Genomic DNA, 24,384 nt, shown 5'->3' with positions numbered 1-24,384 from the left:
CGACATTAGGGCTGTCATGTAGGGCTTTCTGTCTACTCTACGGTACTGAAGCATGGGTTTATAGACTTGTTTGATAAAAACGGAAACCAGTTGAGAAATGAATCTGTTACGTACTACTAATACTTTTGATTAGCTCAAGGAAGCTCCATATCTAGGAGGTACGGAAAATAATTATACGTAGTCGTAGTTGCCTGTGTGAACAATGTTGACTAGTCACCAGACGACGCCTCATGAGTCAAGTCAAATGTCTGGTCATGTCTGTTACATTTCCTGCACCTAACAACGGTTTGAAATCTACAGTAATCAGTGGGCTAGGCAAGTACGCAAGTACCGAATTTAATCTGATAAACCTATTGAACTTCACACTGATGCTATCCTCGCTGTCTCTCATCCAGCACAATTTACCAACGATTCAACTCTGTAAAGATATCACCACCTCCCGGCAGATGCTGCCCTGCCAGAGCCATACGAGAGGCATCCACTCGTTCATCCACCCTGATGGCTGGTAGCAAAACATGACTGTTCCCGTCTGTGGTAAAGCACACTTTGGAGGTCCGGCGATTCTCTTGATCGCGTAGCATGGCCACAAACTCGTCCAGAATTTCAATGGTGCTACTGCTTTCTGCCAGTTGAATACCATCAATTATCCATATAATGGACGGTGGCACATGCATCAGAAGATCCTGAATAATCCGCAGTGCAATGGAAGCACTTCCAATACTCCCATCGAGCAGTTGAAATTGCTGCTGGTAGAGATCCGGACAACCCTGAAAGTCGGCTGGGATGAGACGCGCAAGCTGAGCGGTTACGGAGTACAGCAACGCTACAACAGAGGCCTCCTGTTTGGCGAGAGATGCGTGTGGTCCTGAGGAAAACTTGTAGCTGGGTTTGCAAAAGAAGGACACGCAGGGGATCTGTGCACGCATGCTGATCGTGCAAAGCTGCATTGCCGTCAGGGACAGGTTTGACCCATAGGAGTACGATGGCAAGCCCTCAATCCAAATCATACGAGATTGTGGGCTTCCGATCCATCGCCGGATGGCATCCAAAACCTCCTGTGGTAGCAGTGGCATAGAGATCCCCCGGAGCGCATTGGCAATCTCCTCCCTGCCATCCTCCGTGTACGTTGAAAGCGAGAGCGTGGTCTTCTGGATGTCATAGCGCGTCCAAGTCTCATCTGAATCTTTACCGATCACATTAGATTTCAGGTTCGCCAATCAATTTGACTCGGCTGGAGTATTGAATAACTGACATACCGGAAAAAGCATCGGTCTCGGACGCGTCTTCCTCGACTACCCCGAACTTTCTCGAGCTCTCTTTCTTTCCGTATTTATCCCGTGAGTGCAAGTCTAGAATCCCTGAAGTTACTCAAATGGACAAGAAAGCGTGTGCTGCTGCTGGTAGCAGGTTGGTGTACCGTCCTACCGTTTTCAAAATTTGCTTCAACGTCTTGCAAGGCTTTTATTGAGCATGTTCCCACGAGCTGACCGAAGTGATGAAGTTTCCCCTCGATCGTCCCCTGGTCGTCGTCCCGGCTCCCACTACCCACAATCTGAAGGTGCAAGAATCTGCCGGCAGCATCATTTGTTCGTGGACTGAGGGAATCTAAAACACGGTCTACTCCATCTTTGATTTGTTGGACTTGCCTTTCTGTGAGGTGTGCTGCTTCGTCACGGATTCGTGCCACCGTCGCCTTCATCCCGTCGACCAAACCTTTGACTTCATTATCAAAGAAGTTCTTATCGATCATTGACCGATATCGATGTAGCGGTCGACTGAACCAAGACATTGCGCTACAGAGAAATTGGAAGACCATCACGTAGTAGTCTACCACTAGCCGTCTTATATCCGGGCTGTCCCAGATATCGGTCTTCTTCTGCACCAGTCTTAAATCGCCACTGAGGTCGACCAAGGCCGAAAAGAACCCCTCGGCAATCCGCTTGTAATTGACACAAGTCTAAATATAAGCATTTTTCTGCATCAGCCACACATTTGCATCCCTTCAGGTTTGATTGCACACCTTGACAACCGACGACACAACCCCAGTGATGAGGCTGATGTATTTGTCTCCAGCGGGAATGAACTTGAACAGATAAGAGTGGTCGTTCATCGATTCTAGGAAATCTGACACATAGCTCTTGACCTTGCCAAAACCCTTCCCCCTCTTAGTCTCCCATTCCACCTGAGCATTACCCACGATTTCCCTCAGCGTGTTGATATTCGGTACCTCCTGGAAGCCCAGGCTGGAGTTCGCAGACGAGTTCTCATGATGATGTTCTCTAAACCGCTGCCAGGTTTCTACTATGCTCTCGCGGCCACTTTCCAGCCGCTTGAGATCCACGTCGCTAGAACGTTAGCGAATATCAGCACATCGAAGCACGCATGAGTTCTAATTGGTATTGATGGCTGGCCTTACTCTGTGGACTCCCCGAACTTCAGCCATTCGCTCCACTCCCATACCTGGCGTCGGTCGCACAAAGCTTCCTCATCCTGTTTTCTAATTGTGGAGCTTACAGCTTGAACGAGCATGTTGTTAGGCTCTTCCTGCTCTGCCTTCATGCTGTACTGTCTGATAAGGGGGGATATTTCCTTTTCTGCTTCCCCCATCTTTTCCTTGTGCTCACCATATAGAATGATAAGACTGGTGGTTCTATGATCCTACTTCTCTGTTAATGTGTCCCAATGATGCATGCTATTAGTCGAACGGCGGCACCCCGCTTTGATATGCCAGATACCATGAACTAGAGTCATTGGGCACTGGTAGTGGCGCTTACCAGGCTCTTAGGTCATGGGACGCACAGGCTAGCCTAGTCGAGGTCGAGCGAAAGGGGGGAACCTCCTCAGCCGCATATGTGATGAGGGAAAGGCCTGCATCAGAAGTGCCATGTATGAAGGGTGACGCGCTAAGAGGGACGCCTACCAATAATTTTAGCTGAAGCTGCAGGGAAGGATTCTCTACCCAGTACGGCTCGCAGCAACATCAGCTAAGATGCCAGCGATGGGTAGGTTGTTGGTATTGGGAGGGGCTATATTAATCCCAAGCCTCATCCACACTGAATTAGTCCTCCGTCCATCGACTGGTTTTTGTTACCACCCATCCATCATTATTGAGAGAAGAAGCATCCGAGGACAACATGTCAGTAGTAGAAGAAACATCCAATGCATCGATTACTCTATTGCCAACACCCCCCGCCAGCACGGATACCGAAGACTCTCCCCCTTCCAAGCCTGCCAGCCCGAACCCTAAAGGCGTTGATGTTCTCGCCGGCAATCAATGTCAGACCGGCGCTGATCCAAGTCTTGAAGTAACGGCACAACCGACGGACCTCGAGGTCGAGGTGCCAGTCCAAGATGCCGAGGCAAATCCTGAGGATGGCTGGAGCTCAGCAGCATCTCTATACTGTCCAAGTAACGGGCGATCTCATGCAACGATCTTGGAGTTTGGATTTGATGAATGCCCCAAGTGTGCACAGGATTTGACCACTAAGAGAGTCTCGTGCGTCGAGCCCGGTGAGCCCGAATCACCGTCATCCTTGCCCGATGAAGAGCAGGACCCGCCTACTGTCACATATTTTATGGAGATTCGAAGTAGGGATGACACTCTTGCTCACACCACTCCCTGTTCGAAACCTTTCGACCTCTCTGTGTCTCAACAGGCCGTTAATCTCCAACATGTTATTTACAATATAACCACGGTTCTGGAGACATCTTTGCCGTCATACGAATTTTGTTTGTCGGAGGACGAGATAGAGTCGTTGGAACAGGGAATAGTTAATATTGCGAGCATTGATGTCAGCCTTCGCTCAACCAGAGTGACCATATGCTCGGAGTCACTCCTTAAGGTTATTGCCCGTGTGGTGACTTACTACCCATCCGCACAACTCGGAGGCGAAATACTGGAGCTCGACGAGCCGTACCCACTGATAGCCCATTACTTTGACGATTTTGAAGCCTACCGAGCGACCTATCGTGGACCTAACGTTGACCCTCTATGTCCCACAGTAGCAAAGGACAGTCCCACCCAGCCTCCATGTGACGAAGAGGAATTCAATCACCTGGGCTCGTTTCTTGACTTCTTCAAAACCTCTGGCTACATGTCACAGGTTAACGATGAAAAGGCTCGACATACCCAAAATCTGTGCACATTTCGAATGTTGTGGCTGCTCTTCAAGCCTGGTGAAACTGTGTATATGGTGTCAGAGGGTCAGATGTCGGCCTATGTGATTAAATCTGTGGAGGTGGACAGGAAAGTTCTCTCCTCTCGGGATTTTACCAGGCAGTATTCCGTCTCTCTGTGGAATCTTCAATATGACGGGAAATTCGTGGGAAGAAGTTCCGAATTCGTCTATATTTCACCCTTCGATGGTGAGAGACAAGTCACCTCACTAAAGATCTTTCCCTCCCATTTCTATGATAGAACAGATGGCGGGAAAACCCGGGAACACTTGATACGTCAAGGTCAACAATGGTATGAATGTCTTCAGGGAAGGCAAATGATTTACTCGGGCGAGTTTCTAGGCTCATCGAAAAGACGGGTAAGTATACACTCGCTCGATATAGCTTGAATATGTCATTCTAACTCCACTGGGTAGTTCCAGGGTCGCGTTTATATGGACCTGTCTTCATATTTCACTCAGGACGACGCTGACGTCCCGCAGACATGTAATGTCGGTGACATGGGGGAAGACCTTGGCAACTGTGTCTGCGAAGAATGTCTCGGCCTCAGACCCCACCCGCCTCCCGGCTTCCGCTGGGCGGACTATGATCTTTTAGACCCGAGTGTGACGGTGAATCTCGAGCTTCCGGGGTCCCCGGAAGGTGCTCGTCACCGGTATTTGCTCTGTAGCCGATTGCTCTATGGCTTTGTTTTCAAGTCCAGAAAATGGGGTAAGAGATGAACAACTTTGAACGATTTCCTCTAGACCCAGAACTGAGTCCCAAGCAGAGAAACTTAATATTTCTTGTTGCCACGAGCCAGAAGTGAACAAGAGGGCTATTGATAGCCTTGTCATGCCCGAGGCTAGAAAGGAGATGATTAGGGCACTCGTACACAAATATACGGAGCCCAGTGGAGACAATCGGACCAAGTTATGGGGAGCTGATTTTATCGAAAGTAAAGGCGAAGGACAGATATTTCTCCTTCATGGCAGCCCTGGTGTCGGAAAGACGTTTGTAAGTTCTCATCCGCCTACCCATCTAACCGTCACTTGCTAAGAAAGCACCATTCATCTAGACAGCTGGTAAGTTGGATAAGATCAAGCAAGAACACACCGTTTACATGTTAATTTATCTAGAATGTATTGCTGAGTATACCGGCCGAGCGCTTCTCTCCCTGACTTGTGGAGACATCGGGACGGATGAGCTCGAATTAGAGAATCAGCTCTCCAAGTGGTTTCGGCTGGCCGAGAAATGGGGCGCGGTCATGCTCATCGACGAGGCAGATGTTTACCTCGAGAAAAGGCAAATGACGGATTTGAAGCGCAATAGCCTGGTGTCTGGTCAGTCTCAATCCTATCCCTACCCAACCTCATTAATGGAACCTCATCGTGTTCTCTCCTAGTGTTCCTTCGATGCATTGAGTACTACCGAGGCATCTTGTTCCTGACTACCAACCGGGTTGGTCATTTCGACGATGCCTTTATCTCACGAATCCATGTCGTCATCCGCTACGAGAAATTGAAAGAAGATGATCGAAGAAAAATCTGGGAGCAATTCTTTGACAAGCTGACCGACGAGCGCCAGGACTTCATCATCACTCGACGCGCAAAGCAATACGTTCTGGAAGATGAAGTGATTAGCAAGATAGAATGGAACGGGCGGGAGATTCGCAATGGTAGAGTCACAACCCTTATCCGAGTGACTGTGCCGATTCAAAATACTGAAAAGCATCTCCCTTTTTCAGTTTTCCAGACAGCCGTTACGCTGGCCGAATTCCGATTTTCTCAGAAGCAGGACAAAATCAAGAATGATGGGCCCACGCTGGACCAGAAAGACTTTGAGCAGGTCTGCAATATGACTCGGGAATTCAAGCAGTACCTAATCGATGTGCACGGAGTGGATGAGGAAAGCCGTGCCTTCCAAGCGAAAGCGAGAGCTAACAATATCCGTGGCACTGGTCATTAGCAGACTTATACCTAGCAGGTATCTGCAGAGGCTGTAGAGACAAAGTGGGTTGTTATTTGTGACTGGGACTCCAACATGCCTGGACGATACTTGCAGAGAGTTTCCTGTCTTAGGCAATAAATCATTTGGTATATTCCAATTAGCATATCTCAAGATTTATGGTCTTGACCGTCTAAGTAGACTAATTACTTCTATAAAATATCAAGGTAGCGCAGGAACTTTGCAAACTCACTCAACCCTCCCTCCCCATGAGCCAAGGATCCTCCAAAAGCTCCTTAGCCGTCGCCCTCTTCTCCGGTTCCCAAGTAAGAGTCTTCCGAAGGAAGCGAAGAAAGCCCGAGTTATCATCCAGTTTGGTTTCAAGGGACTCGATTGTCCGGTCATGCGGTATAGGTGCCAGACCCAGCCACTCATCTATAGTAGATTAGTAACGCATCACTACAGGTGATCTTCGTAGAAGAAAGGCATACTCTGATCATTCCAAAAGTCCGCCCGTCTCTCTGGGTTCCTGGCCAGGAACTCAGGGGGCGGTGGGCCCAGTGCAGCAATCAGCTGGGCCAGATGAGCGGCATCGTACAGATCGCCGTCTTCGTCACGCGCGGTGAAGAGCCTTTTCGATCCAAGCATGTCCCATGCCTATGGGCTCTTTAGCTGGAAACTATGGGAATCGACTCCAGTACGACAGCGACTCACTGTAAGACCAACACTCCATATATCAACCGGGTAACTCCATCCCACATAAAGCAGTGTTTCAGGCGCCCGGTACTCCAATGGCATTATATCGCCCGCGTGAGGGCCCGGTCCGATTCTCGCTTCTCCAAAGTCAGAGAGAAGCATGGGTCCTTCCTTCGGTAGTGTTAACCGTGACAGATAGATAGTTCGATCGGGATAGATCTTCCGCGTAACAGGGGAGGTAATCTCCTTGTCTTCCAGTCGACGCAGGAGATTATTATCGTAAAGTCCAAGCAGCATGTTTCCGGAGTGTACGTCTGCTAAGTATCAGTGGAGGAACTTGTAACCTAGGCCCACGATCTCCGGGAAGGACTATACCAGTATGGACAATCTCTCCGTGGGAATGCAAAAAGTCCAGAGCCTTGAGAAGCTCAATAATGGCGCCCTTGACAAATTCCTCCTCGAACCCTTCTCGACGAAAAACAAATCTCATATCACGCAAACTCATTTGCGCGGGCTCGAAGACGAGAACAGCATGCTTGCCATGCGGACCAGTCACCTCGAAAGAGTCCAGCAGCTTTCGAATGTTGTTGATTCCTCGCCCTTTGTATGACATTTCGGCCATACGGCTATTGATACGGTCATAAACAGGCAACTCCCGATGACGAAGCGAGGTATGGACATATACTTTAAGTGCAACATATTGGCGAGCCCTGTGGAAATCATTTATCGTTCAATTCGAACCTCTCGGAGGGCTTACCTCAGGTCTCGGGCCAGCCAAGTGGTTGACGAGGAACCAAACCCTAGCTTTGCTACAAAATGATAGCGACCTTGAAAAAGCTCGCCCAGTTGAACAGGATAAAATCGGTCGGCTTGATAATCAGGCAGCTCCTCTTCTTCAACCAGCGTATCGGCATCGACAGTGGTGTAGCCACTTGTTGGCAGGGCCCGTGGCTTCTCCAGCGCAGCTCTTTGCGGCATGGTGGAGAATAATTCGAGCGAAGATGCAATGGTATCCCACAGCGAAGGCATTATGACTCTAGGGGAACGAAACGAGGAGGCTCCGATTGCTACTATCTTGTGTGTCCGATTGAATCGTAGACCAGCCGATAAGCTCCAGACTCCTGTTCTGAGAAACATCATCAAATAGCATCTGATCTAGTCAGCATGCTATTTTATGCGCCGGCTAGCAAGTGGTTGTTGTCGGACGCGTCGTGAATTGAGTTGCGTCATTTGCCAGCAAAGCCTCTAGCACGCCGCACAGCTCTTAACGGAGACCCACACGGCTCGGTATCATCATTGGCTCATCGCCCCGTTATCAACTATGTATACCTAGACATAGGTAGTTGATGTAGTTAAAGAGGCCGCGCAACGCGTATCAGGTATATATCTTTATAGCTCTTACGGAGTCAGTTCAGTGACTAGGTTTAGAGAACAAATCCGCAACAATTTGGTTCCTACCCCCCTGAATTCACACTGAACCACACTGAATGCCACTCTACAGATTGTAGAGGGGGGATTTGGAGTGAATTGGAATTGAGAAGTGATAGTAAGCCCCTTATTCATTGTTTCAGATGTATTCAAGACCACGAACTGACTGGACGGCAGGTGCCTGACTTGTGTCTACCGTGTTCATGATCTTCTACAGCAAAGAAAGAGAATCTTGTCCTATGTTTCAATAACTGTCATATCAAGCCTGATCAAAATTCCGGTGCAATGGCTGTAATTTTACCCGGACCATGTCTTCTTTTCCATCAGATTCGTCTAAAGCACAAAGGCCCTAATTGGTATCCACAAACCTAAAACAAGGGACTACACAGCTCAAATGACGTCGTAAATCTAGTCAGACTGGTAAGCATGGTCAAGAGACGAGTCTACCAAGTGCCGTGGGCTGATAACATGGGGCTGATAGTGAGCTATATGAAAATATCAGATCCCATATGACTGTCGCTGACTAGGTTGGACCAGACGCTCCCTGCATCGCTAGAGATGTGGAATTATCAGAATGAAATTTCAATTCCAAACCAGCTTTTCGCCAGAATACCTATGGTAATTGGCCAATAGTGAGTTATCCCAACGCAGGCAATGGCACACGTATACTGCAACACTATCGAACATGGTCAAGTAGTACTTATCTTCAAGATATTCTCACCAGTGCCCACTTAGGGGGAAAGTTCCCAAATAAAGCTATCTGGTTTGGCTACACCATCGGAGCGAGCAAATTTTGAGCAATTTGATAATGGAAAATGTGCTGAGCTGAACATGGACCAATATCGGGAGATCTTGACATTAGCACAAGGTCGTCTCGCCCTCCAACGGACCATCGGCCACATTCGGACGCAGCTCGAGGCCACAGATCCAGAGTATGAACCCAGCTCGTCTGAGTCGAGTTCCAGTGGGTGTGCAGTAATTGAGTTCTTTATACTGTGACGGGTAGTACTATTGTTTTCATCAGTTGAAGATTATTACTACATTAATTTAGCCATATCGAATAAGATTATCAGTTTTATTTGTTCTCTATCTTCTTAGAGTCTTTCTCATTGATAATATCGATTCTTACAATACCCACCAACCTATCAATCTCCCATCAATGGGCGTAAAAGGAGTTGTAGTTCTATGAATCCTGCATTTTTATCTTTTTTATTTTTTATCTTTTTTTCTTCGGGGGTCATTGTTTTGATCTTGATCGCTTCATAAATTAGGGCTACTAGTACCATGAGCGTTTGTACCTCGTCTCACGTACGTGAGACTTTCGTCCTTCGCTCTTCATCTTGATTTTGACCATTCAGATAGGGACTACTGGTATAAAGTGACACTAGTACTAATATACCCATTATTCAGAAGGTAAACCTAACAGTGTAGCTTACTTTTGATACTAACCTCGTGTATCTCAAGTGATGAAGAGAAATCAAACGACGAAGTGCATTAGCTGAGTGATCCTATTTATTTTTAAGATAAAACCTATATCCCGAAGCTAGTAGATAGCTCCTAGTATCTAGAGATAAGCCACACCCGCCTATCCTCAGCATCCATACTGGCAAGGACCTTGTCTTCCCCTCGCTTCACGCACACATACGGATATATCATCTTACGTCCTAGTAACTCACACATAACATGATCCGTCTCCAGCGCCGCCAGACTCTCCGCAAGCGTATGCGGCAGCTGAATCGTGATCCCCAATTTCTCCCTGTCATCCTCCGAAAGAAGTGCAGGCGCCACGTCGCTCGGCCCAGCAGTGAGGTCCATCTTTTTCCGCAGGCCGTCGATCCCAGCCGATAGCAGTGCCGACAGTGCCAGGTACGGGTTCGCCAGCCCGTCCATCAGCTTCAGCTCAAACCGGTGGTCCTCGATCCGCCGCAGCGCTATCTCCTTATTCTCCCACCCCCAGGACGCATATTCGCCGCCGCTGAAGAGGCCCGTCGCGACGCGCGAGTAGCTTGCTTCCTGGGATAACGTGAATGCCAGGACCGATGGCAGGTGTGCTAAGATGCCTGCGAAGAAGGGCTCGGCTTGTGCTGCTGGTGAGGGGGCCCCCGTGGCTGGGTCGTTGACGGACATGTGGACGTGGGAGCCTGTGCCTGCCTGTCCTGGCAAGGGTCGTGGGTGGAGCGTGGCGTGGAGGCCGAACGAGCGCGCCACGGTGCGGATGACGTCGCGCGCTTTGACAAGCATGTCGACTGCTTGAACGGGGCGCTCGGGCGGGAGCACGAATTCCCACTGGCCTGGGGCAGCTTCGGCGTGAAAGAGCTCGAGCGGGGCGCCGACGTCGGCGAGTGCGCGTGATAGGGCCTCGGCGAGGTCGAGGTAGTCGTAGTCTTCGGATGTGACGTTGGAGAAGGCGTGCAAGAGCCCCGTTGGGGCGTAGGTCGTCTTCGTGGATCCATCGGCTTGTGAGTGTTTCTGGGGTCGCATGAAGATGACTTCTACTTCGAATCCGACGCGAATCGCGGCCCCCAGCTGGTGATGGAGGGTGTCGTCCAAGAGACGCAGACGGGTGCGCGCGCACTCTGGCGCCTGCTGGGTTGCATCGTTCTTGCGGACGCAATCGCATTGAACTAGTAATCGCGTGCCCTGGGATCCGGGCTGTATGTATGCTGTGTCCAAGTCTGGTAGCAGGCTAAATGCCCCCGATGGTGTGCCGCCTTCGGCGACGGCATCGCCTGGCACGAGGTACCATATTGCTTGTGCGAGGGTAAGCAGCTTGTTTGTTTGGAGCATGCTCGTGAATTTGGCTACGGGAAGGATACGAACGAGCGTGTTACCGCTGTTGTTCACGAATTGGAGCCAGACAAACTCGATGGTTGTGTGCTGGGCGAGGATCTTGGCCCATTGGATGAGGGATTGGTTGTCTTTCATGTTGAGTTTCTCCTGAAAGAGATAGGATGGTCGTTTACAAGAGATCAGAGTAAGAGAAAGTGAAATTAGAGATGCCAGCTTTGATTGAGTAAAGTAGCAGACATGAAAAATGTCAGGTAAGCCACCCGGCAAGAGATTATGCTCCCATCATCGTAGGTAAGGTAAATCGTCTGTGAAACCACACCAAGCCACATCCCCGATCAGACTCACTGCACGTCCATGTTTACCAGTTCAATAGTATCATGCAAGGTGTCGCACGATAGGGCAGGACTTGTGGAGCCAGCCTCCATGGCCAACCTTCATGGGACATGTTTGTGGGATGTCCCTGTGTATGTGGCGTCCGCTGTGTTGTCTGGGTAAATACAAGCGGTCATTTTGACCGCAGGGATAAACAGTCCTGCATATTGCGGTCTGGAAGATGCAGGAAGACCAATTGATCATGAGAAAGCATCACCCTGGACCGTCTGGTCTGTCTGATGGAGGAAGATATAGTCCCGGGAGGATGAGCAGGTCAAGTGATTGGTCAGATGACTGTCGAGTCCAAGTGTCACGTGGCTGAGTCAGCGGTCCCAACAGATTCCCAACTGTCAGGCACTCAGGCGACGAGGCAGTCAGGCCTCGGTCTTATTCGCCAGCGTTTTTCCCTTGGCAGCCTGAAGGTGTAGGCAGCTCCAGACCGGTTGTTGTCTTATATATCGTCGATCCAATCCTGCCTTGTTTCTCTTTCCCCTCATTCAGCATGGCTGGACTCTAGTCCACCTTTCCCTCTTCCCCGCTTACTTAACAAGCGACCCTTCTTGCATCCTTGTGTTTCCTGCTGGGTGTTTGCTGTGTCACCATCTACATCATCATCTACCTACCAACCCGTCGGTCTGAACCACCGGCATGTTGGACCCTATACCGCCGCCGCCAGCATGGCTGCGAGACGTCGTCGACCCCTGGGCCCAGCGTGTCAACCTGCCTGGCCTCTCCGATCACTTCCATGAGGTTATCATCTTTTTCTTAGGCTACCAGTTCATCCACTCGGTGCTGTCCCCATGGCTCTCCCCGATCCTCTTCCCCCACCACTACCCGAGTCTCAACAAGCGCACCAAGCTCAACTGGGACGTCCATGTTGTCTCTCTGATCCAGAGCATCTCCATCTGCGTCCTGGCTCTGTGGGTCATGTTCACCGACAAGGAGCGCCAGTCCATGACCGCCGGCGAGCGCGTCTACGGATACACAGGTGGCTGCGCTTTGGTGGGATCCATGGCTCTGGGATACTTCGTCTATGATCTCATCATCAGCACGATGCATCTCCGCATGTTCGGCGTCGGCATGCTATTCCACGCCATCAGTGCCCTCTGGGTATTCAGCTTCGGCTTCGTACGTTCTTCCCATCCCATCTCCTCCCCTCAACGGCCCTCCCACATCCAACTAACCAGCCAAACACAAAACAGAGACCCTTCGTAAACTACTACTGCCCCATCTTCATCCTCTACGAGCTCTCCTCCCCCTTCCTCAACATCCACTGGTTCCTCGACAAGATCAACATGACCGGCAGCAACCTCCAATGGTACAACGGCATGGCCCTCCTCTTCACCTTCTTCTCCTGCCGCCTCATCTGGGGCACCTGGCAGTCCGTCCTCGTCTACAAAGACATGTGGTACGCCCTGAAACAAACCTGGGACGCCACGGGCGTCTCCGCCCTGACCCCCGTGGACATCACCACGCAGGTCTTCCAGCTCCGCGACGGCGCCCTCTGCGTCGACGAGGCGTGCGCGCGCGCCGGCGCCGAAATCTCCAAGTACGCGTCCCACACCGCGGCCGGCGTCCCCACCTGGCTGGTCCTCACCTACGTCGCCTCCAACCTGATCCTCAACTCGCTCAACTACTACTGGTTCTCGAAGATGGTTGAGACCGTCCTGAAGCGGTTCCGCCCCGAGAACAAGGACAAGTCCGCCTCCCAGGCCGCCAAGGAGGATATTGCGCAGAAGGCCGTGCTTGACGCTGCCACCAAGTTGGAGGAAGAGGAGGGCTCGCTATATTTGGGCGATCAGGCCTCGCAGCAGAAGGTCGCGTCGGGGGTGGATGCCGCGAGAAGTGATGAGCTGAAGAAGCGGACTCGGAGGGCCTAACCACTCCCATCTTCTTCTTTCTTCCCCCTACTCACCCTCTCTCTCTCTCTCTCTCTCAATCTCGCTCTCTAGCTACTCACTACCTCCGCACCCCTATATATGGCCTGCGGCGTCAGTTCTAGATAGTGAGTGGGATGTTATGTGCCTCTGGCACTACACAAACACAAGATCTATTCATTTTTTTTATTGATATAATACAATGAATCACCGATGGTCTTCGCAACGACTGGGCTTGCTTCTTCTCCTGTCTCTTTTCCGAATGATTGGCATTTTCTGGTGGTAGATTTGTTGGTGTGCTGTTTGGAATGCGGTTATAGCTATCAGTATAAAGCTGTGTTACGGAAGCGACAGTCTGCTTCTTAATAGTGAGCTGAAGCTGGAGTGCTACGCAGCTTCGATGCAGAATAGAGATAGTATCTGAACAGTCTGAATGAAGCATGAATTATTGATATTCGATCACGTATGCTCCTATTTTATTCAAAGGAAAATGTTCCAAGTATTGCATCAATTATGAATCAATTCATTCAAAGATATAGCTAAGAAAAGATACCCATCCAAACAAACACCATAAGAGCGCCCCCGCCCCGCCACCAATAATACTAGAACAACGATAGCAAGCAAAGACACACACACACCGACAAACCTATTCTACACAACAGACAGCCCTTACCGTCCCATGATAGCCTCTGGCTTGGCAAGCATGTACCGCACCGCTTCACGCGCAACAGGCGTATCCCAAGCGCTATTGGGACCGCCGCGGCGGAACTCAGGTCCACTGCCGTCTTCGCCGCCGCCGCGAGTGGCTTCGCCGAGGATGGTTTCGAGATCCCTGCGCTGGGAGTTGACCCAGCGGCGGACGAAGGTAGCGGGATCCTTGCTCAGGGCGGTGTAGAACGAGTGGCGGGCGCGCGAGTGTGTCAGGGCCTGGATGATGAGAGCCACCTGGTCGTCCAGCGTGGAGATCTGGCGCATACCCCGGAGTACTGCGGGTTCTGTGTCAGGGAGATCATCTTGGAGCGGAGCGGGTCCTCCACGGCTACTTGGATGTCGTAGATCGTGGGCATAGGAGACTTTTGGAACTCCTCGTCGACGCGGATGGTGAACGGGAGCTTGATCGGCTCGATGGGGCTGGTGTGGGGTCCGATGCTTTCGGGGATTTGAGGGAAGAACATCTGATCCCGGCCGAAGATCTATCACACATCCACAATGTTAGCTTCAGGGGAAAAAGGATAGAAGGATAAAGGTTCAAGTGGAACACGTACCGCTCGCAGCCGATCGTCACAGCGGACTAACCGCTTCTCTTCATCCTCCTGCAGTCCCATGGCGCGAATGTAGTCCCAGATGCCCAGAACGATGCCACTTCGGGTCTCTTCCTCAACATCGAGAACCTCTGCCAGCTCCTTGCTCAACTTGTATCGCTCAGGCGTCTCATCCCTAACAAGACTAACAGTAACATTCAAGTTATCCTGCGAAGCTCGCGAGAACTCCAAGGAATCAAAATCCGCGGTAGGCGGCAGCGTCACAGCGTTCGCCGGCAGCTGGGGCTTGACCCAGTGGACAGGCTTGACCTCATCCGGGTTCGCCGTCGAGGACTTCTCAAACTCGACCGTGATCGCCTTGAAGAAATGCGAGAAGCGCTGCTTAGCCCGCTTAGACGGAGCCGACTTGTTGGCCTCCGAAGGGCCATCATGATCCATCGCGTCTCCATTCGCCTGGTCCTGCTCCTGCTCCTCACCCTCGTCCTCGTCTTCACTGTCCTCGGGCGCCGTGGTGTCGGAGCCATCGTCCAGCAGACGGCCCTCGACGCGCACCTTGTAGCTCCCGGAGCCCGGATTGCTCCCTGGGGCCATGCTGTTCTGGGCATCGTTGCTCTGCCACGGCTGACCCTCCACTGTGTTCGAGATCCAAATGCGCATCGTGCGGTACTTTTTGACGGTCTTGCTGATCGAGTCCTGGATGTCGAGACGCTTCCGCACGATGGCGATGTCCAGTCGCTTCTCGAGTTCGCGCAGGCTCTTGTACTGCTGTACACCTTCTCCGATAATCACTTCCTCGACGTCATCGGGGATGTTCTTGTCCGTGGGCTTGCGACTGCGACGGAGGGCCGCGTCGTTGGGGAAGGTCCCCATGGGGCGTTGGGCAGTCATGTACTGGGGGGGAACAGCGTGTTGGGGCATGGGCATCGGCATAGGAGGTCCTGAACAGATAGAATGTTAGACAGGGGCGAACAAATCCAAATATAAATCAGATCCCGAGAATCAAGGGGTGGCAGGAACGAACCTGGTGGTCCCGGGGGACCGCGACGAGGCGTGGCAGGAGAGCGCTGGGCGGCCTGAGGGAAGCCGCGCCCGTAGTTGGGTGGCATTGGGGCATTCATGGTTGGTGGCGATAGGGTAAAAGTAAGCCCGCAAGGGTTATAACAAGGTTCGGAGACACCTGTGGGATGAAGCCGAGAAATTTGGATGGGCCGAGGGGAGACAGGCTAACTCATTTACGCTTCCCCAGGCGGATCAAGAGATGAACGAGTCGCGATTCTTTCATCGCGATCACGCTATCCCGCTTTGGGTATTGTTGACACCTGAGGCATCGGTGGCATTGGTTCCACTATCTTGCCCAGTGACTCCCATTGTCAGAGTTGAAGATAGATTGGACTTGACAAATTACGGACTCTTATCTAATAAATTATAATGGAACCAGGTAATATCCATTCATGATGCTATATCATTCCTCAACATAAACACAAACCCGCCACCGCCTTACTCCAGTAGCGATGCCTGATTAGTGTACAGCTCTTCCACCACATTGCTCAGCTTCTCGATGGTATCCAATGCCGCGTCGTACGCTTGGTCGCGCTCCGTCTCGTCAAAGACGATCAGACATCCCGCACCCTGGTCCAACACGCCAATGATCACCTTATCCAGAATCATTTGGGACAGCTTGCGTTCCACTTGCTGTGTGTCTAGCCCGACCATCTTGGAAATGTGGTCCAGCTCGACGCGGCTGAACGGTTCGATGACCTTGATCAGGTTCTGCTCCAACATGGCGTCGTACAGTCGACGAAGGTGGTTACGGATAAACACGTCACTGCCCAGCTCGAATCGATAATCCGACAGGGCTTGTTCGTACTGCTCCAGGGACCGGTTGGAGTGGGCTCGGGCCACAGCCTTCATAGCCTCCAGGCGTGGACTGGCGTATTTCTGGGCTTGCTTGGAACCTAGCAAGTTCGTCACATCGTCCACGAGATTCAACATAATCTTGCAAAGCAGCATGTACTGGAGCGCTGCGGTCGCCTTTTCACTCTCGTCGAGCGAGCTGTACCCCTCCAAGGCTTCAATGAAGTACGAATATGAAGTGTTGAAGTCTTTATCCTCCGCGTGGAGCATACCACTCTGCATGTCCAGACTAGCTTGCAAGGTAGGCGGCGTGTAGACGGAGGCAGCAGAAGTTCGGGCAGCGGTCAGTGCCGCACGGGCCTTTGCCTGGTTCCCCAGAGCGTGATACACACGGGACTCCAACAACTGCACCTCGACCAACATGAGCTTGTCATCCAGGCGCTTCAGCTCCCGCAGGAGGGGGTTGATAAGGGTAAGAGCGTCATAGTAGGTCTGTTTCTGCATGTAGATAGCTACCAGGCGGACCTGGAGGTTTTGGCGAAGGAATGACCGTCGTTCGGCGATTGCCCATTCGATGCAGGACTGGATGACGGCAGTTTGGCTATCGAGGGTGTTCGGGATTTCGCTGAAAAGGTCCAACAGCTGGCGGACTATTCGAGAAAAGAGAATCCGTTAGACCAGACATTGCAGCGTTTCATGCTAGACCCAACTTACCAATCTTGGCCGTCTTTGCTTTGGCGAATGACGAGAATGAATCACGGCTGGTCTGGATGAGCTCCGCCATCTCATTCGCCTTCTTCTCATCTCGATAGACTTGTCCCAGCCCAATCAAGGCATTCTCATAGTTGCGAGACGAAGATTCCGACGACCCAGGACCTTGAGCAAGGATCTCCTGGTAGACGGTTCCAGCCTTGGAGGGATCCTTCTTCTGGATCTCCCGAGCTTCTTGTATCCGCTCAGCGGTCGACGAGGAGGACGTCGCCATGACTTTCAGGAATGGGGGAGAAGTATTCTAGAGTAATTAAGGGGCGTATAAGTTCAATAAAGAGAGGTCGGATACGGAGGATAACGAGCCTCACAGCGAGGAAGGAGGATGGTCAATGTATGTGTATAGTTGATGGAGGTAGGATAGGCTGGCGATGGCTGACGAAGTCGTCACCGGGAGCTGTTGCGCTGCTGCTGCTGCTGCTGCTCACCGCCCGCGGGTTGCTTTGTCAAACAGTGCAAACGTCTACCATTATTTCTTTCCCATATACTAAAAAATTTCCTACCAGAAATTAATTCCGTCTTTGTATCACAGAACCCCAGCAAAAGCGCCATGGTGAGTTTCCTCCTTCTGAGGAAATATTTGGAATAATCTTACTGATTATCTTGACTTTAGAAAATCAAAGCGCTTTCTCGCCCTACTGCCTCGCAGCAGGCCCCCGGGACAGGCGTCGTTCGACAGCCCCGGAATTTAGACCCGAATCAGCATCCATTCGAACGAGCTCGTGAATACACCAGAGCGCTCAATGCTGTCAAGCTGGAGCGGTTGTTTGCGGCGCCGTTTCTCGGTCAGATGGGAGATGGCCATGTAGATGGTGTCTATTCTATGGCTAAGGATCCTGGGTCGTTAGATCGGTTCGCCAGCGGCAGCGGCGACGGCGTCATCAAGGTGTGGGATCTGCCGACGCGAGGTGAGGTGTGGAATACACAGGCGCATGAGAATATCGTCAAAGGAATGTGTTGGACTCCCGATCGAAAGCTACTGTCGTGTGCGAGCGATCGAACGGTAAAACTGTTCGACCCATACAACTCCACGTCCGATTCCCCGCCCGTGGCAACCTATTTGGGCCAAGGCGCCTTCAACAGCATTTCGCACCACCGGGATCAACCTTTCTTTGCGGTGTCATCGTCCCAGATTTCTATCTATGACCTGTCTCGGCCGTCTTCGACGCCTTCGCAGACGCTGCACTGGCCCACCAGCGTCGACTCCATCACTTCGGTCGCTTTCAATCAGACGGAGACGTCGATTCTCGCTTCGACCGGCATTGATCGCTCTGTTATCATGTACGACTTGCGGACTTCGTCGCCTCTCAGCAAGATGACGCTCCGCTTGGCGTCGAACGCTATCGCGTGGAACCCCATGGAAGCCTTTAACTTCGCCGTGGCCAACGAAGACCACAACGCGTATATCTTCGACATGCGAAAGATGGATCGTGCCCTGAATGTGCTCAAGGACCACGTTGCTGCTGTCATGGATGTCGAGTTCAGCCCCACGGGCGAGGAGCTCGTGACGGCATCTTACGACCGTACGGTTCGCCTGTGGAACAGAGCCCAGGGCCATTCGCGCGATATTTACCACACAAAGAGAATGCAGCGGTAAGTTATCTTTGTTTTTTTTTTTTCGGAAACTCTTTCTCTAATATCAAGCAGTGTTTTCTCGGCCAGGTTTACCCCCGACAACAACTACATCCTGTCCGGTTCCGACGACGGCAACGTCCGACTATGGCGCTCCAAGGCCTCCGACCGCAGCGGTATCAAGAGCGGCCGCCAGCGCGCAAAGCTCGAGTACGATCAGGCGCTGGTCAAGCGCTACTCGCACATGCCCGAGATCCGCCGAATCAAGCGCCAGCGCCACGTGCCCAAGCCCATCATGAAGGCTCGCGAGATCAAGCGGGAGGAGCTGATGTCTCTCAAGAGACGCCACGAGAACGTTCGCAAACACACGAAGCAGGATGCGCTGCCCAAGCGACGCAGCGAGCGCGAGAAGATGATCTTGAGTAAAGAGCAGTAGTCCGCCTGTCCCTTGGGAGCACCTTCTTTGGTGCAGCATATCCATATCCCTCATCCCATCCGTTGGAGCGTTTCGTCGGCCATCTGGTCCGTTTCTGCGGCTTAGACCCCCGCGTGTGTAACCTGTGGCTGCTGCGTTACACGGCGCCTGCTTCATAGGAGGTCACTGAATGATCCAAGAGCCCGCTAGAACGGGGTTATGGCATTCGCATGCAAGACGCCGGTGCGGGAGTAGCTATCTCAACTTCGAGTCTATGCTCGGGTTCGTTTGTTGAGAGCTACTCTTGTACCCAACCCCACAGCCTCACATCCCGCAATCTGTGCACGTACTTCACATCGCACCACTTGTATCTAGTTAGTGTCAGAAGTTCACGACTCCGGTTATAACGGAGTACCAAATCAACCTTAATGAATGTATGAATGAACAAGCAACCCACGACTCACATCAGATACGTAGTTCATAACGCCCGAACTCATCCAAGCGTAACACATTAGTTATAAATACAGCATCACCTAGGGTATATCACCATCTCGACACCCGATCATTATGTACCAACAAGACAAACCACACACCCACCTCAAGAAAACCCAATCTATAACTCCCTCTCCCCCCTCAGACACCCCTCAAACCCCCCTCAAACCCCGCCTCAGCAACGGCCCCATCAATCCCACTCAACCACCTCGCAACCCTCTGCACCCCCGCCGGCAAAACCGCATACCAATGCACAAGCGACGCAAAAAACGGCAACCTCACGGTACCGCCCTCCCCCGCATCAACCGCATCGACGATAGCGCGCGCGACCTGCACAGGCTCCAGCACGGGGGCGAAAAACGCGTTCGGGGTGCGCACAGCGCGGAACAGCGGCGTCGCGATCTGCCCCGTCTCGACGAGGAGCATCTTGATGCGGCCGTTGGTGCCGGATGCGCGGATCTCGGCTTCGAGCGTGTGGTGGAGGGCCGTGAGGGCGGATTTGCTGGCGGAGTAGTCTGATAGACCTGCGGGGCAGAGGGCGCCTGTTACGGAGGAGATGTTGACGATGGTTCCTCCCCCTCGGGCTTCTGTGTCTTCGTTGTCGGACGGTGAGGATGAGGGTGAGAGCATGCGCGGGAGACAGACTTGGGTTGTATTGAGTACGGAGAAGAGATTGGTGGAGAGGGTTTTCTGGAAGGAGGAGGCGGGGAGGGAGAGGAGGGGGAGGCCGTTTATGCTAGCCGCGGCGCAGTTAATTAGGATGGTGGGTGTTCCTAGCTGTTGAATTATTAGCATTGTGTTTTTATATAGGTCGAGTCGACATAGGGTATCAAAGGATAGAGTATATCAAAGTCGGAAAAAAATACCTCTTTCTCAATTTGGTCAACTGTTGCCTCCACCATCGCCCGATCCCCCACATCGCAACAGTAATACTCAGCCCCACCGCTCATCTCATCATCACTTATCTCCTCACGGGGTTTGATATCCAAGACAGCGACGCTCGCCCCCCGCATAGCGTACATGCGCGCGATCACCTGACCCAGGCCGCTGGCGCCGCCAGTCACGATGACCACCTCCTCGGTGAGATCGACGGGCCGCGGAAGACCGTACGCGACGCGATGGTTGATGGAGCGGCCGACGGCGATCAAGGTCAAGAAGACTGCATAGCCGGTAGCGATCACGAAAGAGAGGTCGGTGTAGGGAGTGACTTGGGCACGAAGGCTGAGGACTAGGATCCACGCCACCCAGGGGTGGAGGATGGTGCGGTTGAGGACGGCGAGCAGGACATCAATGGTGAGGGCCTTGTACCATCTTTGCTGGGTAGTTGGGGAAGAAGGGTATGAGTTGAAGGCGCGCGGTGGGTTTGTCATTGTATATTATCCTTTCCCCTTTGATTTCTAGAGTACTTGTATGTCGTGGATTTAGAGTCGTGGGGTGGTTATTGAGATAGCATTATGGTGTTTGTCACGCCATGGCGGTTAGCGCTTAGGCGTGTGACTCCATGTAAGAATAGTGTGATCAATATTTAAATGATCGTGAGTACAGTCTTCAATATTGCAACCTTGAGACGTACACAATAAGATATTGAAGGTTTAATGAGATGCGGGGAGATATTTGAGAGAAAATGGAAGACGCGATAGGAACGGATTCTATGCGGGGACGACCCTCACGTGCGGAGAAATATATACTTGCATTATCTGCATCTTGCTCTTCCACATCATCTCAACTCTCTATTCTATTCAACTAAATCCTACTTTACCATCAACTGTAAGCAAGGTTTATTGCTACATTGTGTTTGAATTGAATATTTACCGCCATCACAGACAATGCCACCTCAGCTCACCCCCCTCCACTCCCTCCACAACATCCGTCTCCCCTCATCCAGTACTTTATCATCCACCTGGGACATCACCTTCGAACTCAACGGACGCATCAAAGCCCTCACTCCCACTCCCACCACCAACAACACCAACACCAGCCAAGCTCAAGAACCCCCCCTAGTCCTCCCCGCCCTCACCCACCCCCACATCCACCTCGACAAAGCCTTCATCCACAACGACCCGAAATACGCCCACCTAGCCCCAACAACAGGCACATTCCCCGAAGCGCTCACCTCCACAACAACCGCAAAGCAATCTTTCGAAGCCTCCGACCTCCTCAAGCGCGGCTCATGGCTCCTCGCTGAATCTCTCGCCAACGGCGTAACCGCCCTCCGCGCCTTCGTAGAAGTCGACACAACAGTGCAACACCTTTGCCTCGACGCAGCACTGACTCTCAAAGCCCACTGGGCTGAAGCCTGCAAGATGCAACTCGTCTGCTTTGCGCAGGACCCGGTCTTTTCCGGCGCCCACGGCGCCGAAAATAGAAAGCTGATCGAGTCTGCCCTGCTACGCGATGGAGTCGACGTGCTGGGCTCCACGCCATACGTTGAGTCAGACCCCGAGGCCGCAAAGCGAAATATCGAGTGGGCTGTGCGGACGGCGCTAGCTCATAACCTGCATCTTGATTTCCACCTCGACTACACGCTTGATCCTGGCCGCGAGCCGCTCGTTTGGACGGTGCTTGACGTGCTGAGGCGCTGTGGGTGGACGGGTGGACGCACGCGGAAGCGTGTAATGCTAGGCCATTGTACGCGTTTGACGCTGTTTGGGGAGGAGTGGACGCGTCTGGCGAGGGAGATTGCTGAGGATGAGTTACCGGTTAGCTTTGTAGGGCTGCCGACGAGTGATCTCTATATGGCTGCGCCTCCGGCGGGGGGTGGTGAGGAAGAGGGGATGGCGACGCCTAGGGGGACGCTGCAGGTTCCGCGGTTGGTGCGCGAGTATGGGCTTGATGCGGTTGTTGGGGTGAATAATGTGGGGAATGCGTTTACGCCTTGGGGGGCGGCGGATCCGCTGGGTTTGGCTTGTCTTGGGGTTGGGGTTTACCAGGCGGGTAGTCGGGCTGATGCGGAGCTTTTGTATGAGTGTGTGTCTACGCGGGCGCGCGCGGCGATTGGGATGGAGGAGGATGGTGGTGATGGGGTGAATGTTGGTGTTGGTGACTGTGCGGATTTACTGCTCATCTACGCTCGAGATGATACTGGGTGTGATGTTGTGCGGCCGCGAAATAGCGTCGCGGAGGTGGTGTGGGATCCGCCATCTAGGATCAATCGGGATGTCATTTGCGGAGGGAGATTGAAGCTATCTCCATGGGTTTCGAAGCTGGATGGGATATATAACTATGTATAGTGGTGGGAGTGATGGTATTGATATTCGGCCGGGGCCGATTGGATTTGCATTGGTCGGTGCTGATATGGATATAGAAGCCCCCCAGCGCCTGATGTGATATTAACATGAGTCCAAACCGTGAACCAGAATCCCAAACACCGCCGGGTCATGCAAAGCAAAAAGGACATATCTCAAAGCTGATCGGTCATTAATGATGAGTTGCACGCTAGCCCATACTCCAAGCTGAAAACGAAGAAAGGATCGCCAAAGGTCATACGGTACCCCAGACAGGAGCTGAAGTGCCATCTTGCGCTCGAAGACGTGCAGGACCATGCAACGTGTAGCTAAAAGTCGGACAGGCAACGTCCTCGCGCATTATGTCCATGTCTTTGGTATCGAATGGAAGCTTGAATCCGTTCCCGGCTCTCGGATATAGACGGTGCTCTTCGACTTCATATCCCACTTCATCATCGGAATTGTCCGCTTCCCATTGAAATGGGGGTATGGAGTGGGCATTAATTGTTGATATGCCGTTTTGTACAGCGGATGTAGGGTGAGTAGTAGAGCTGCCCAAGGGTAGACTCCCTGGGAGCGCCGCGGCCGGCTTTGGCAAGAAAGAAAAATTTGAGGATTGTGATGTTTTCAGATCCTCGGGGAACAATGGTAGGGTAGGGTGACTACTTGATATTGTGACAAGTAGCTCAACAAGGGCAGCATGCGAAAATGTTGACAGATACCCCCTCCGCTCGTCCTCCGAGAAGCCTTCCCCTCCGACTTCTGTCTTCGGAAGAACCAGAGGAAGGTGAACGGGAGGCCGGGTCTGCGCAGATTGCAAGCCCATGCTCGGGTTGCTTCTAACCACCGTCGGTTGTGTAATGCCAATCTGGATCGGCCTGCAGTCCTTACAGAACCATTCCTTCTCCCTAATAGCAATAACTTCCGCCGCGACGGGAGGGTCATGACACAGCTGGTGCCATGCACTGTTGCACTCGTCGCAAAAGACAATCATATTGCTGAGTGGACTGTGCCCCCTTTGACAATGGACACAAGTGATGATGGTATCCTTTCCTCTGCGGAACACTCGCCTTCGTTTTCGAGTGGCTGCCGTAGGCGGGGTGTGTGTGTTGTCCGACCCGTCTGTCGGATGACTGTGATTATTTTCCTTTAAGACGCTCGGCGATGACGCTGGCGGGGGCACGTACAATGAGGGTCGGTTCACCTGTCGGCCAGACTTTGTCTGCGTGGTGATGGGCGCGACATCCGACTCATCTGTGCTCGAGTCGCCCGCCCGGATGACCTCGCTGTCGCTGTCATTGCCCCGTTTGCGTTTCTTCGGCCGTTTAGTCCCGTTAGTGCTTTTGCGTGAGCGAGCACTGGCAACTGGTTTCTTTGGTTTGGATAGAGTGAGTTTTGGATAGGTCACTTCGGTTACCGATGCTACCGGTTGCGGCTGTGAGGCTGGTGGCGGTATGGGAACAGGTCCCGGTGCCAGCGCTGGTAATGGGGCCAGTGGCGCTGATGATCGTTGGGGAGATAACTGGGGCTGT

The 24,384-nt window shown here is 52.2% G+C and overlaps 10 protein-coding genes across 10 annotated transcripts; 4 read left to right on the top strand and 6 right to left on the bottom strand.

Annotated features, from left to right (window-relative positions):
- Window positions 1-401: 401 nt before the first annotated feature.
- On the bottom strand, window positions 402-2,350 carry P168DRAFT_235757 (uncharacterized protein; the record flags this gene model as incomplete). The annotated part of the gene is made up of 3 exons (XM_024833487.1): window positions 402-1,177; window positions 1,426-1,957; window positions 2,021-2,350. Coding segments are annotated over 3 exons (1,638 nt in total), but the record flags the coding sequence as incomplete, so codon positions are not given.
- A 1,018-nt stretch (window positions 2,351-3,368) lies between these two features.
- P168DRAFT_253060 (P-loop containing nucleoside triphosphate hydrolase protein) lies at window positions 3,369-6,168 on the top strand. The gene is made up of 6 exons (XM_024834363.1): window positions 3,369-4,535; window positions 4,593-4,887; window positions 4,943-5,176; window positions 5,295-5,498; window positions 5,561-5,833; window positions 5,903-6,168. Exons 1-6 carry the CDS (start codon window positions 3,576-3,578, stop codon window positions 6,121-6,123), a joined length of 2,187 nt encoding a protein of 728 aa, XP_024692783.1. The 5' UTR covers window positions 3,369-3,575; the 3' UTR covers window positions 6,124-6,168.
- P168DRAFT_310837 (kinase-like protein) lies at window positions 5,956-7,827 on the bottom strand (the record flags this gene model as incomplete). Its single annotated transcript, XM_024839430.1, has 5 exons — window positions 5,956-6,537; window positions 6,594-6,759; window positions 6,817-7,112; window positions 7,174-7,508; window positions 7,556-7,827. The coding sequence occupies 5 exons, from the start codon at window positions 7,825-7,827 to the stop codon at window positions 6,356-6,358; spliced, it is 1,251 nt and encodes a 416-aa protein (XP_024692782.1). The 3' UTR covers window positions 5,956-6,355.
- A 1,956-nt stretch (window positions 7,828-9,783) lies between these two features.
- P168DRAFT_310836 (FluG family protein) lies at window positions 9,784-11,794 on the bottom strand (the record flags this gene model as incomplete). Its single annotated transcript, XM_024839429.1, has 2 exons — window positions 11,516-11,794; window positions 9,784-11,144 (listed from the first exon to the last, which is right to left on the bottom strand). The coding sequence occupies exons 1-2, from the start codon at window positions 11,523-11,525 to the stop codon at window positions 9,784-9,786; spliced, it is 1,371 nt and encodes a 456-aa protein (XP_024692781.1). The 5' UTR covers window positions 11,526-11,794.
- Window positions 11,795-11,830: 36 nt separating this feature from the next.
- On the top strand, window positions 11,831-13,708 carry P168DRAFT_268897 (TLC domain-containing protein). The gene is made up of 2 exons (XM_024835115.1): window positions 11,831-12,516; window positions 12,591-13,708. Exons 1-2 carry the CDS (start codon window positions 12,037-12,039, stop codon window positions 13,266-13,268), a joined length of 1,158 nt encoding a protein of 385 aa, XP_024692780.1. The 5' UTR covers window positions 11,831-12,036; the 3' UTR covers window positions 13,269-13,708.
- Window positions 13,709-13,934: 226 nt separating this feature from the next.
- On the bottom strand, window positions 13,935-17,366 carry P168DRAFT_297103 (PCI-domain-containing protein; the record flags this gene model as incomplete). Its single annotated transcript, XM_024838151.1, has 6 exons — window positions 13,935-14,210; window positions 14,243-14,458; window positions 14,531-15,465; window positions 15,549-15,600; window positions 16,067-17,031; window positions 17,096-17,366. The coding sequence occupies 6 exons, from the start codon at window positions 17,364-17,366 to the stop codon at window positions 13,935-13,937; spliced, it is 2,715 nt and encodes a 904-aa protein (XP_024692779.1).
- Window positions 17,367-17,677: 311 nt separating this feature from the next.
- On the top strand, window positions 17,678-19,579 carry P168DRAFT_290280 (rRNA-processing protein SOF1). The gene is made up of 3 exons (XM_024837173.1): window positions 17,678-17,702; window positions 17,763-18,742; window positions 18,797-19,579. The coding sequence occupies exons 1-3, from the start codon at window positions 17,700-17,702 to the stop codon at window positions 19,155-19,157; spliced, it is 1,344 nt and encodes a 447-aa protein (XP_024692778.1). The 5' UTR covers window positions 17,678-17,699; the 3' UTR covers window positions 19,158-19,579.
- Window positions 19,580-19,769: 190 nt separating this feature from the next.
- On the bottom strand, window positions 19,770-20,998 carry P168DRAFT_236016 (hydroxysteroid 17-beta dehydrogenase 11; the record flags this gene model as incomplete). The annotated part of the gene is made up of 2 exons (XM_024833502.1): window positions 19,770-20,405; window positions 20,495-20,998. The coding sequence occupies 2 exons, from the start codon at window positions 20,996-20,998 to the stop codon at window positions 19,770-19,772; spliced, it is 1,140 nt and encodes a 379-aa protein (XP_024692777.1).
- A 200-nt stretch (window positions 20,999-21,198) lies between these two features.
- P168DRAFT_153418 (putative zinc metallopeptidase) lies at window positions 21,199-23,013 on the top strand. Its single transcript, XM_024832810.1, has 3 exons — window positions 21,199-21,395; window positions 21,452-22,872; window positions 22,933-23,013. The coding sequence occupies exon 2, from the start codon at window positions 21,455-21,457 to the stop codon at window positions 22,856-22,858; it is 1,404 nt and encodes a 467-aa protein (XP_024692776.1). The 5' UTR covers window positions 21,199-21,395; window positions 21,452-21,454; the 3' UTR covers window positions 22,859-22,872; window positions 22,933-23,013.
- A 155-nt stretch (window positions 23,014-23,168) lies between these two features.
- Window positions 23,169-24,299, bottom strand: P168DRAFT_217243 (phf1/phf2 family PHD finger domain-containing protein; the record flags this gene model as incomplete). Its single annotated transcript, XM_024833086.1, has 1 exon — window positions 23,169-24,299. A coding segment is annotated over one exon (1,131 nt), but the record flags the coding sequence as incomplete, so codon positions are not given.
- Window positions 24,300-24,384: the final 85 nt, after the last annotated feature.

Source organism: Aspergillus campestris (assembly GCF_002847485.1).
Source record: "Aspergillus campestris IBT 28561 chromosome Unknown P168scaffold_6, whole genome shotgun sequence".
Lineage (NCBI taxonomy): Eukaryota > Fungi > Ascomycota > Eurotiomycetes > Eurotiales > Aspergillaceae > Aspergillus > Aspergillus campestris.
The sequence above is the reverse complement of the archived record's forward strand: the minus strand, read 5'-3'. Positions and strand labels throughout refer to the sequence as shown.

What these genes read in the sequence shown, in the direction of transcription:
- P168DRAFT_268897 (XM_024835115.1), top strand. Translation starts at nt 12,037, where the DNA reads ATGTTGGACCCTATACCGCCGCCGCCAGCATGGCTGCGAGACGTCGTC. An exon ending in GGGTATTCAGCTTCGGCTTC is followed by an intron (nt 12,517 to 12,590) that starts GTACGTTCTTCC and finishes AACACAAAACAG; the next exon opens with AGACCCTTCGTAAACTACTA.
- P168DRAFT_153418 (XM_024832810.1), top strand. Translation starts at nt 21,455, where the DNA reads ATGCCACCTCAGCTCACCCCCCTCCACTCCCTCCACAACATCCGTCTC.
- P168DRAFT_253060 (XM_024834363.1), top strand. Translation starts at nt 3,576, where the DNA reads ATGGAGATTCGAAGTAGGGATGACACTCTTGCTCACACCACTCCCTGT. An exon ending in TAGGCTCATCGAAAAGACGG is followed by an intron (nt 4,536 to 4,592) that starts GTAAGTATACAC and finishes TCCACTGGGTAG; the next exon opens with TTCCAGGGTCGCGTTTATAT. An exon ending in CGGGCGGGAGATTCGCAATG is followed by an intron (nt 5,834 to 5,902) that starts GTAGAGTCACAA and finishes TCCCTTTTTCAG; the next exon opens with TTTTCCAGACAGCCGTTACG.
- P168DRAFT_290280 (XM_024837173.1), top strand. An exon ending in CACACAAAGAGAATGCAGCG is followed by an intron (nt 18,743 to 18,796) that starts GTAAGTTATCTT and finishes AATATCAAGCAG; the next exon opens with TGTTTTCTCGGCCAGGTTTA.